Source organism: Lupinus angustifolius, chromosome LG13 (assembly GCF_001865875.1).
Source record: "Lupinus angustifolius cultivar Tanjil chromosome LG13, LupAngTanjil_v1.0, whole genome shotgun sequence".
Taxonomy (NCBI): domain Eukaryota; kingdom Viridiplantae; phylum Streptophyta; class Magnoliopsida; order Fabales; family Fabaceae; genus Lupinus; species Lupinus angustifolius.
The window spans coordinates 3,275,432-3,286,938 of record NC_032021.1 but is presented as its reverse complement, the minus strand read 5'-3'; the positions used below and the strand labels follow the sequence as shown (position 1 = coordinate 3,286,938).

Genomic DNA, 11,507 nt, shown 5'->3' with positions numbered 1-11,507 from the left:
AAGAGAAAGCAATGACCAACCAATCATCTATGATCACATATAATGTTGGGAAGTAAGTCACACATAGTCTGCTTTATTTTTATAATCATGATTTAAATATATATTAAATTGTTTAATATATTATTAGACCTAGAGTCTAACTTCTTTCTAGTTGTCATGAGTCAAAACGTGATTTTTGGTCATGAGTTAAAAGATAACTTTTTATCTGGTACTCTCATTGTCATTTGAGTTTGAGATCAAATCTTAAAATATATATGGTTAATCTAAGATCCGAGAGAAAATAAGCTTTTTTGAATCTATCATGAGAGCCTCTCCTCTCCTATATGACCACATAACCGTAGGTTGTCATTTCTATCCATAATTAGTGATATAATAATTATTTAAGCTTCATAATTAGTGGTATTTTTTAATTGCTAAAAGTAACATTGGGACAGAGGCATCACAAGGTTCAGAACCACCCATGAAAGTTAATTAATCGTTTTTAGTTAACAAATTGGTACTTTGTGTATTAATTTAACATAAAGTTGGGACAATGACTGCAACGTCAGCCAACCAGAGTCATATAGCACCAAATAAAAATATGCACTAGGAAAAGAATAGAACATGGAAACAGGATTATAAAACAATAAAAAACTTATGAGGTGTATAATTTTGATTATATATATGTAATTGTTTTTATGTTCAATAAAAAAGACATCGAAGACCGAGAACATTGAATAAATTAAGTGAAGAAATTAAATGAAGTCGATTGCAATATTAACATATAATAAATGTCCACAGAAACTGGATGAGTATATGAGTTTAATTATATTAGGTGTCAATTTAATCAGTCAAGTTACTAAATATGAAATATGACCATATGAGTTTAAATCCTTGAAATTGAATCTCCTTTCAAAAATAATTTGGCCCTAAAAAGTAAAAATGTATTATTTTTTAACTTTAATTTATACGATAAGTGTGCTTATTAATACTTTCATGTGCTTATTCACAGTCTTTGTTGATAATCAAAACGTTGTAAAATAAAATAAAAAACTAAAAATAATATCACAACCATGTATGCTACCTAAGGTATGAATCTTTCATTTACATATTACATAGTATGGTTTAGGCACATAGGTGCATAGTGCACATACTTGATTGCGCCATACAAATTAACCTAGAGTCGCATTTTGTACGTTCAAAAGAAGAAACGTGAGAATTAATTAACCAATGACAGTCTATTTTTAAGTTGGTTTTTGGAAGACAAATGGAGATAAGAGAAGACTTAAAAATCATGAAACATATCTATGAGATTACTTTTAAACTTTTCATTTATTTCTCTTCAAACTCAAACTCGCAAGTAAACCCTTAAAATATGTCGGAGAATTAAATTTTGGAAGACAAATAGAATGCTTCAAAATCATCTTATAATTATATTTCTTCGATTTAAAACATTCCATTTTCTACATTTTCCTCCAAGATAAAACTCAACTTGCGACCTTAATAGATATGGGAAAAATGCAAAGCAACAATTTTTATTTATTTTTACTGTACCTTTTGGAACAAGGCAAACATTCTACGGGTCATGGAAAGAATATACACATTCGTGCCCATTTGATACAAACAAATTCTGAGAAGCATAAAAATAAAAATCATGCAACATGCCATGTATATTAGCAAAAATGGAAGAAAAATGATCTCCAGTACAAGAGAATTGATATTTAACAACATCCATTTAACAGTACTTATACGTTGAACATAGTTAAATATAAGGCGGAAGAGAATTAACAATACTTATTAAATAAAATGGTGTTAAAGGTATTATCTTTAACGACGCTTATTGAAGTTAACACTGTTAAATGTCATACTTTATATATTTAACAGCACTTCTTCAATAAACATTGTTAAATGTGTTATCTTTAACCGTGCTTGTTGAAGCAAGTGCTCTTAAAAGTCATATTTCATATATTTAACATCACTTTTTCAATAAGCGTCGTTAAAAGTGTTATCTTTAATCACGCTTATTCAAGAAAGCGTTGTTAAATGTCATACTTCATATATTTAACATCACTTTTTCAATAAGCGCCGTTAAAAGTGTTATCTTTAACAACGCTTATTGAAGAAAACGTTGTTAAATATGTTATCTTTAACAACGCTTATTGAAGCAAGCGCCCTTAGATGTCATATCTTTAAGGCTTGTTTTAGTAAGCGGAAATCTTTTCAAATTCAAAAACAAAACCCCACACAATAATACATATCACTTAGTTTATTATTTCTCTTACATTTCTTCTTATTCTCCATAACTTACTTTTTTTATTAGTTTATCTCTTCAATTATCGATTGTTGGTTTTTCTCTTCAAGTATAAGGTAAATCGTTATTTTATTTTAGCTTATTTATTTCTCTCTTCACTAGTGGTGTGATCTTTATTTGTGGTGAAGTTATGTAGCTATGGTGAAGTTATCAATTTTTTGTTTTTGTTTTCAAGCATAAGGTAAATCGTTATCTTATTTTAGCTTATTTATTTTTCTCTTCACTAATAGTGTGATATTTAATTGTTGTGAAGTTATGCAACTATGATGTTTTAGGTTTTTGGCTATGGAGAACATTCTGAGAGAAAGAATGAACAATTTCCGTAATATCTCATTACTTATATATTATTTTATAATATTGGAACATGTTAAAGTTGAGTATACTTGAAGTTGTTGATAATTTAACAAATCTATTGTAAATGTGGTGGAGTTTGACATGCTTGTCATGTTTTTGATAAAATGTCTGAGAAATATATTGTCTTATTTAAAAAGTATATATTTAACCATGTTTACAAGTTAGCACTGTTGTGCACTGTCAGCAATTGAATCTTAGTATCTATATTAACAAAAAAACATGGATGTAAAATTGAATCTTAATTTCTATTGATTGAAACCGCACCTGCATCAATCTTCCAAGTTTTCATTATTATTCCCCATATCTTTCTTATACGGTAATATTTAATCACTAACTTCATTTTTTATAGGTTGATTTATAGAGTTAACCGAAGCAACCATAACTATCAGATTCTGTTATGAAAGGAATTTAGTTATAGTTGATATGTATAGAATATGGCTTCAATAAAACGAAATGGATACCAGGGAAATCTCATAAATATGTGTATTCATATACTATCCCATTCTCTCTTTCTCCAATCTAACATCTTCGTCAGTCTAGATGATGGTTTTGTCAATTTATGTTTATAAGTAGTGAGTTTGAATCATAGCCTTGTTGTTGTAAAAATATTTTATCTGATCATTGCTTTAATTTGAAATTGTGTAAAAGATTGCAATTTTTTGAAAAAAAGGATTTTACCTTATTGATGATTGATTGATGTTAGACTGAAATACATTCTAAACAAGTTGTTATTGATAGAGATATAATAATTGATAAATAAATAAGCTCTTATTAGATGAATGAAAATGAAAAACTTAAAAACAATGTAATATACTTGTAAAATATCTTTGAAATTTTTCATTTTCATTTATTTTTCTCCAAAACTTAGCTTACATATTTAAATTTTATCCATGTTCACTTTCATATTATTACATCTTACAAAAATTAGTCTTTAATTAACTGTGGTAGAATACCCTCGTAAAAATCGTTCTAATGAATAAATTTAATGGAACATATGTTATTTTTTCTATAATAAAAGAAGAAATGTATAATTGTAAAATTAAGAATTAAACTTACTAGATGATAACTTTACCTAATTATTATTAGTGACTTTAAATTACCTAAGAAAACTTAACTTGAAGTTCACTTAAGTGATTATGAAATAAATGAGGCAAATAGATTTGGTCTCACAAAAAGCTCATCCTTTAGGCATGATGGTAATTAAAGAGAAAAGAAAGGGGCAATGATGATATGACGTCACGGTGATAGAAACCCCGCACTAGGTGGTGGCCACCACTGACCACCTCTTACCTATTCAGACCAGACACTCTTCTCAGTTCCTCTCTTCCACAATCCGACAAATCCACTTTCCTCTCTTCCAACAAATAAAAAAACTCAGTGGCAACTTTGTAATACTCTTCCAAAACAATCCCTTTTGATTAAACCATTTCCACACTTTATATTTTCCCACAATCTCTCAGTGTTTTGAGAAAGATAAAGGAACAAAAAAACACACAACTGAACACCATAGCAAAGAAAAAAACATATAACAGTTCTTCTTCTTCTTCTTCTTCTTCTCTATTTCTCTGTTACACACTCTCTCTCTGTTTTTGTCTTCATTTTCACTTCAGTTAGACTAAAATGGTGAAGATTATAGCTCTATACAAACTTGAATCTCGTGGGATAGTGTAGTTTTTTCTAAAGTTCTTAACTTTACTATTGTCTTTCGATAACTTTCACTTCCGTTTTCTCTTTCTCTCTCTACTTTTTTCTTACCGGAGGATGGACAGCCGGTGCCGGAAACTGACCGTAGTGAACTTAGATCCAGTCAGAAAACGCAGCGGCGGCTTGAGGACAAAACAAGCGGGAAGAGGATCGTGCCGTGGAAGTTAGTTTTGAACATTACCCTGTATTTTCTTTCTATTCGTGAATGCTACTGTTGCTTCTTCATTTACTTTGGAAAAACGAAAAATTCGTTGCGGTTTTGAGACCCCTTTTGTTGGAGAAAAATGGGGTTTTTGTTGAAGGAAGCTTTGAAAACTCTCTGTGCTCGGAATCAGTGGTCTTATGCTGTGTTCTGGAAGATCGGTTGCAACAATCCAAAGTGAGTTTCTTAAAGGAACATGGTTTTATTTTGTGCTCTTTGTTTTTGTTTTTTTAAATTCTGTGAAAATTATTAGCTTTGGTTAAAGGTTTATCTGTTTACATAATATGCCTTTAACACTTGTACTTTTTCAGGAAAATTCGTTTTTATTTTGATTCTATTTCTTATGCTGGTTCGTTTTCAAGATAAAAATCCACTTGTTATGTTACTTCCCGTTTGGAACTTTATGTGCCTTTGTTGCTTCTATTTTGTTTTCAAGAATCCTTGTTCCTTTTTTCAAATTTACATTTTTTTCAATCAAGTAAAAGCTTATTTGCATTGGTTTGCCAAACGCACTGTCTATTTGATTGGATTTGTTTGTGAACGATTCTCTTGATATAGTACTTGTTTTCTTTGTTTGACACTATTTGGTCATATCTTATTGTTCCATTAGTAAAGAAAAAGCTGACCCCTTTCTTCAGCTAAATGGAAAGGTTAATCTGATGATCTATATGTTTCATGCTAATCACTTATGGTAGTGATTAGTATTTGTAGTGGGTGAGATTCGAACCCTCGATCTTCTTATCACTTCATTCCTTTAAACCCTCAACTCCAACCACCTGACCACTTTATGACTCCCCGATTTAACCCATAATTGTAACTAACATGTTGATTATTTCCATGAATGGAATTAGTTAAATCTTCAAAACAAACAGGAGAAGGAGAGAAGGGCTTGCCTTTATTAGAATCTTGGTTTTTGTTTGTTTATATTGCATGTAGAATCATGAAATTGTTGAGCTTGATTTTGATTTTTTTGTTTCACTGCTTTCAGCTAGAAATAAAAAGAAAAGGAACGAGAAGAAAAAACCCCAGCTTTATTTTGTTTCTTTGCTTCCTAATTTTGTGTAGACCTTTTCTTTTTTGACTGAAAATATAAAACTATTGTTGCTTGTCCACAAATGTCTTATAGTTGCTTCCACACTATGTTCACGAAGCAGCCAACTTGACAATGAAATATTATGCCTTTGACTTTATACCTTATTGATGTGTATAGAATATTTGTATTTTAGTTAATTGAGTATTTCTTGACATGGCAGGTTGTTAATATGGGAAGATTGCTATTATGAACCATTGCCGTCTAATTTGCCTTACCAAGATGGGGAAGGATGCTGGTTTTCTTCCGAGTATCAGCCGGGGATTCAAGAAGAGGATAAAGTATGTTCTTTGATTAACAAAATGGTGGTGAATAGTTCTGTCAATATCATTGGCGAAGGGTTGGTGTTTTCTTTTTTCACCTTTCCATGTTTATCAGGTTCAAATTTTAAGTGACTTTTTTTGTAATTCCCATGTCACTTAAGTGCTGCCTTTTGCTGTTATCCAGGATAATTGGACGGACAGCATTTACAGGAAACCATATGTGGATTCTTTTGAACAATTTCACTAGAGATGCATTTCCACAAGAGGTATGGAGTTGATGATCTGCTTCGAGTGTTACGATAGAGTTCTATTCCTGTGAAGAAAACATAAATAGTTTATGATGTTTTGCATGTTTTTTTTGAAGTTGGTGAAAAACAAGACTAAATTTTGTAGAATTATATATTTTCTATGTTCAGTTTATTTATGTATTTATTTTTAATGCTCTGATCGTTGGACAAAATGTGTCATTATTAATTTATTAAAAAGGGTGCTCTAGTGACCTCTTGATCACTAAGCAGCAACCTTATCGTCACACTGAGCCTGACCCCTTTCAGTAGTATTATATTACGAACATTAAATGACAAATATTTTTATGTGATAGCATCTGTCTGTATATTCTTGGAGTGGTGACAAGGCTTGTAGTTGGTAAAGTTAGAAACTTTGTTCTCATTTCTCTTTATGGTTGTTTTCCTTTTAGGTATATACTGAGTTGCATTACCAATTTTCAGCTGGAATACAGGTTTGTGTTCTTTGTTTTGCTTCACATTTTGCTTCACTTTTTTTATTGCTTACTGTTCCCTGATGCCATGTTCTAATTTTTTTGCAGACACTAGCTGTTATTCCTGTGCTTCCCCATGGGGTTGTTCAACTTGGTTCTTTCTTGCCGGTATGTCCTTTTTCTTTTGTTCTGTTACTTTGAAGAATTGTAATACCATGTCTTTGATGATTTCATGCTTGAGAATGTAATTATTGTAAGAAACCTAAGAATCTATTCTTATTATCATTGGATGAAGCATAAAAGATCTAGGTTAACTTAAAAGGCTTATGAATTATGACAGTTAAGGATTGCATGACCCATTGCACAAAACTATGATAGCCATCCTTAAAAACTGAAAATTTTCTATGTGAACTATTTCACTTGCGTGGATCACTCTTCTCACATAATTCATACTCTCGACCTCAGTGTTACTAGAGTGAATTTCTTCGGTGCTTCCTTGAGCACAACTTGTGTTGTTAATTTTTAAGTATAAGCAGTTTGAGCCTTGAGGCCTACTCTAGTTTTGCTTTCTGTTCTGTCATTGAGTCGTGCGGATCTCTTGTTTGCCTGTTATCCTCTGGAGCATTACTAGTTCATATAATCTATTCTCTAGTTTCAGGAGTTCTATTGAGTGACTCGTATACATGAAGTCAAAATAGATTGTTTCTGTCCACTTTTCCAACTTTCTTTTACTAATGCAGCCTACTTATTGTTGCAGATAATGGAAAATATGGGATTTGTGAATGACACGAAGAGCTTGATCTTGCAATTGGCATGTATTCCTGGTGTCCTTCTATCTGATGACTATTCAGCAAAACTTTCTCCCGAAAGACTTGCTGGACCTGTGACTGTTTGTGTGCCAGTGACTATTGATCCACCAGTTGTTAGCTCTAACTGCACTCCCTCTGTAACTAATTGTTCCAATGAAATAAGTAACTTCTCTCATGCTTCTTCAAGGCCTATTGCTCAACCCATAAATAATTACCAGGGTTCTGTATTGACACCTCAAATGCAGAACCAAAACAAGATATCATCCAAGTACCATGATAATCCTTGCCACCCAATGGCTCATTCAATAAATAGAACAAGTGTCAGTACCCAACAAGAGAGTAGAGTTGTCGTGGCTAGAGCCGAAGTGATACCCTCAAATCTCGATTCGTGTATGCAGCAGTCTTCTTCTGCATATAATACAAGATATGCATTCAATGACTTAGCTGGTTTTGGGCAATCAAACTTCAGTGATGGCAGCCTTAAATATATGGAACAACAAATCTTATCAAGTGTTGGGACACAAGTTCATGTTAATCCTAATATGAATCTATCAAGTACCTATAATATTTCCCAATTGAAAAGAGATGGAAGCCATATTCTTCAACAGACCCAGAGTTGTGTTAGTAATTCAATACTTGGAGGAATTCCAATCCATAACAGGATGAGTAATCTTTTGCGGACAAATATGTTTAACAGCTCTGTTTCAAACTCTCCCAAAGTATCCACCACTGATTTTTCCGGAATACAAAAAGTTAGTGTGGGACTTCAAAATGATAATTCAACTAAAGCTGGGACTTATTCTCTGCCTAATTTGACTAATCAAACAGTTCCTAGTCATATGCATCTAGAAGGTTCTCATCAGAAGAATCTTCCCACAGATTTAAGTCATGCTCATGATGTTTTGGCTACAACAGATCAAAGGATTGATGATGATTTGCTTCAGGCCCTTAAGATCCCATCTCTTCATCTTGAGGAGCATGTGGCTATGAGTGACCAAATCCCTGGTTTAGTTCATGATCACCTTAATGAAGATAGTTCCAGTCAACATATGATGAAAATGAATGCTAAGCAAGAAACTAGTGCTCAACTTCCATCAGATGATGACCTATTCGATGTTTTAGGTATGGATTTCAAAAGGAACCTGCTGAATGGAAACTGGGATGAGTTGCTTGCCGATGAAAATATTGATAAAAAGGCAACATGCATGAACATGCAGGCTATAGATCCTGATAATAGTTATTCAGTTAGTGAAGCAATATCAGACAGTGGCATCTTCTCTGGGTCTGGCACTGACCACCTCTTAGATGTTGTGGTTTCAAGGGCTCAATCTGCTTCAAAACAGAATTCTGATATATCTTGCAGAACAACATTGACAAGGACTAATACCGCTTCCGTTCCCTCTCCTGTCTCCAAGCAGGTTATGCCTGATAATGTTGTCAAGGGGAAAGTGATTAATTTCCCTAAGATGGAGGGCAAAATAGGTGCTGCACAAACTAGTTCTCTTAAGTCTGTGTGTAGCAAGGATGATGCTGGAAACTGTTCTCAAACTACTTCCATATACGGGTCTCAACTTAGTTCATGGGTTGAGAAAGTTAACAATGTGAAGCATGAAAGTAGTGTTTCAACTGGATATTCTAAGCGGCCAGATGAAGGTTGCAAGTCCAACCGGAAAAGGTTTAAACCTGGAGAGAACCCCAGGCCTAGACCTAAAGATCGCCAAATGATTCAAGATCGTGTGAAAGAGTTGCGAGAAATTGTGCCAAATGGAGCAAAAGTAAGATTTCTTGTGCTCTCTTATATATATATATCTCAATCCATAATTTATTTTTTAAATATCATTCAGATGCTGATTTCTTTAATCCCTTCTAATGGTTCAACAGTGTAGCATAGATGCACTTTTGGAAAGGACCATCAAGCATATGCTTTTCTTGCAAAGTGTAACAAAGCATGCTGACAAGCTGAAACAGACCGGGGAGTCAAAGGTATAGACATCATTAACGCCTATTGCTTTGTATCTCAGACAATTATATGGGAAATATATTCATTGATAACTGAATTACAAGAATAAGAAAATATATTTGATATTATTTTTAGAGATGCCATAGTCCATATATATGGTTGCTCACATCTAATATTGAAGTAAACCCTTTAAACTGGAAAGAAGTTTTTGGCCTACATCTTTTATGAGAAAGAGGACTATAAAGAAGAATGAGGGCTGATAGCGTTTTGCCTTAAGGAAAAATATTAGGAAGGGGGGAAATTGATTGTTCTTCTCTGAATAAAAGAGCGGTCCAGTGCACGAGGCTCCCACTTAGCGGGGTATAGGGATGGTAGATGTACGCAGCCTTACCTCCGCAAGCAGAGAGACTGTTTCTAGGATTTGAACACATTCGTCATGGTTACTAAGTAGCAACCTTATCGTTGCGCCAAGCTCACCCTCTTATTGTTTTTCTCTGAATATGCAGATTATTAGCAAGGAAGGTGGATTGCTTTTGAAAGATAACTTTGATGGAGGGGCTACATGGGCATATGAGGTTGGTTCACAATCAATGGTTTGCCCTATCATAGTGGAGGATCTGAATCCTCCTGGTCAGATGCTAGTGGAGGTAAATAATTGATGCTTTATAAATTTTGAAAATACTCTTGACTATAAATTACTTATGTATCATCTCTTTAACCTTTTTGTGCTGTTATTCATATAGATGCTTTGCGAGGAACGCGGTTTCTTTCTTGAAATAGCTGACTTAATCAGAGGATTAGGTTTAACTATCTTGAAAGGAGTCATGGAAGCTCGTAATGACAAGATCTGGGCACACTTTGTTGTTGAGGTAACACCGTAAAAAATTGTAGTCGTCTTTAATATTTGAGGAGCTGAGCATTTTCAGCTATGACCTTATGATACAAAGCTGAACTTTCAAAGAAACCTTGTATTTTAACTGCATTTATACATAACTTTTATTTAAGCATTTTGATTTGAGTAAAATCCAATATGTACCATTAGTTTATATATTATGCTCGGTACTTATTTTGAAGTTTTGTTTTGCAGGCAAACAGAGACGTAACGAGGATGGAAATATTTATGTCACTGGTTCGTCTTTTGGAGCAAACAGTGAAGGGCGGTGCATCTTCATCGAACGCAATTGATAACAACATGATGGTTCATCATTCTTTCCCACAAACTACCCATATAGCAACAACAGGTAGGCCTAGTAGTTTGCAATGAGCCACCTGTTACATAGTTTCTTGGTCTGGATTTTGTTGATGAGAGCAAGTTTGGTACAATGCTTGCAATGACTGACAACATCATATCCAGTCCTAGAATTCAGGGATTATCTTAACTTCGTCTAACTCCGATGTTTCACCTCTCATCTCTCCAACCTCATTGATGCTTATTTAGTGAAAAGAGCATCTCAAGATTAATATGCATTTGCAGCATTGGTACAATTCATCTCAATGTTTTCTCCTATGCCTGCCAATATGACCTATCATTTGTTGCCACTTTCTGATGATGCTTTTAGGCATATCTTGCATTATTTGGTTCCTTTTTCATTTTTCCTGTGTGAGTAATTGGACTGGTGGTGGTTGCATATTGCACCACAGATGTTGTGGTTCAGATGTATAGATCTTGTAGGAATGTGAGTCATGTGTTCTATTTTCAACCTATGCACTTGTTCTTGTTTTTTTAAAACCTTTTTCTCCTTGTTTTTTATTGGAGTGGTGATCTTAGCTTGTGATAATACTAATATTACAAATATTAGCTGTGGTTTTGTATGTGGTGTATGTAATGCATTCTCTTCAATAATCCCCTAGTTGTAGGAAAGGTCCTAACGTGAAATATTTGATTAATTTACTATTTATTTTTTTCAAAGCTCATGTGAACCTAAAGTATGCTAATAATCATTGAAGCTGTATATTACAACATATTACTCTTACTTAGTTACTTAACCACCAAGCACCAATATTCAGCTTCGCTCATTAAAATAACATGGATGTTACCAAATATAGAAAATAAAATTTGTCCTGAAATGGGATGCCGATTTTTTTTTTATGCTATTCAATTATTCAATTAGGAATTG

General features: G+C 33.4%; 1 protein-coding gene across 2 annotated transcripts; it reads left to right on the top strand.

Annotated features, from left to right (window-relative positions):
• On the top strand, positions 4,513–11,202 carry LOC109325453 (transcription factor LHW-like). 2 transcript variants are annotated; one of them, XM_019557837.1, is made up of 11 exons: positions 4,513–4,727; positions 5,804–5,980; positions 6,088–6,169; positions 6,601–6,642; positions 6,730–6,789; positions 7,379–7,818; positions 7,855–9,205; positions 9,312–9,413; positions 9,897–10,037; positions 10,134–10,259; positions 10,478–11,202. In XM_019557837.1, the coding sequence occupies exons 1-11, from the start codon at positions 4,633–4,635 to the stop codon at positions 10,652–10,654; spliced, it is 2,793 nt and encodes a 930-aa protein (XP_019413382.1). In that variant the 5' UTR covers positions 4,513–4,632; the 3' UTR covers positions 10,655–11,202. The 2 variants fall into 2 exon arrangements, with proteins under 2 accessions (XP_019413382.1, XP_019413381.1); XM_019557836.1 differs by having other exon boundaries at positions 7,379–9,205.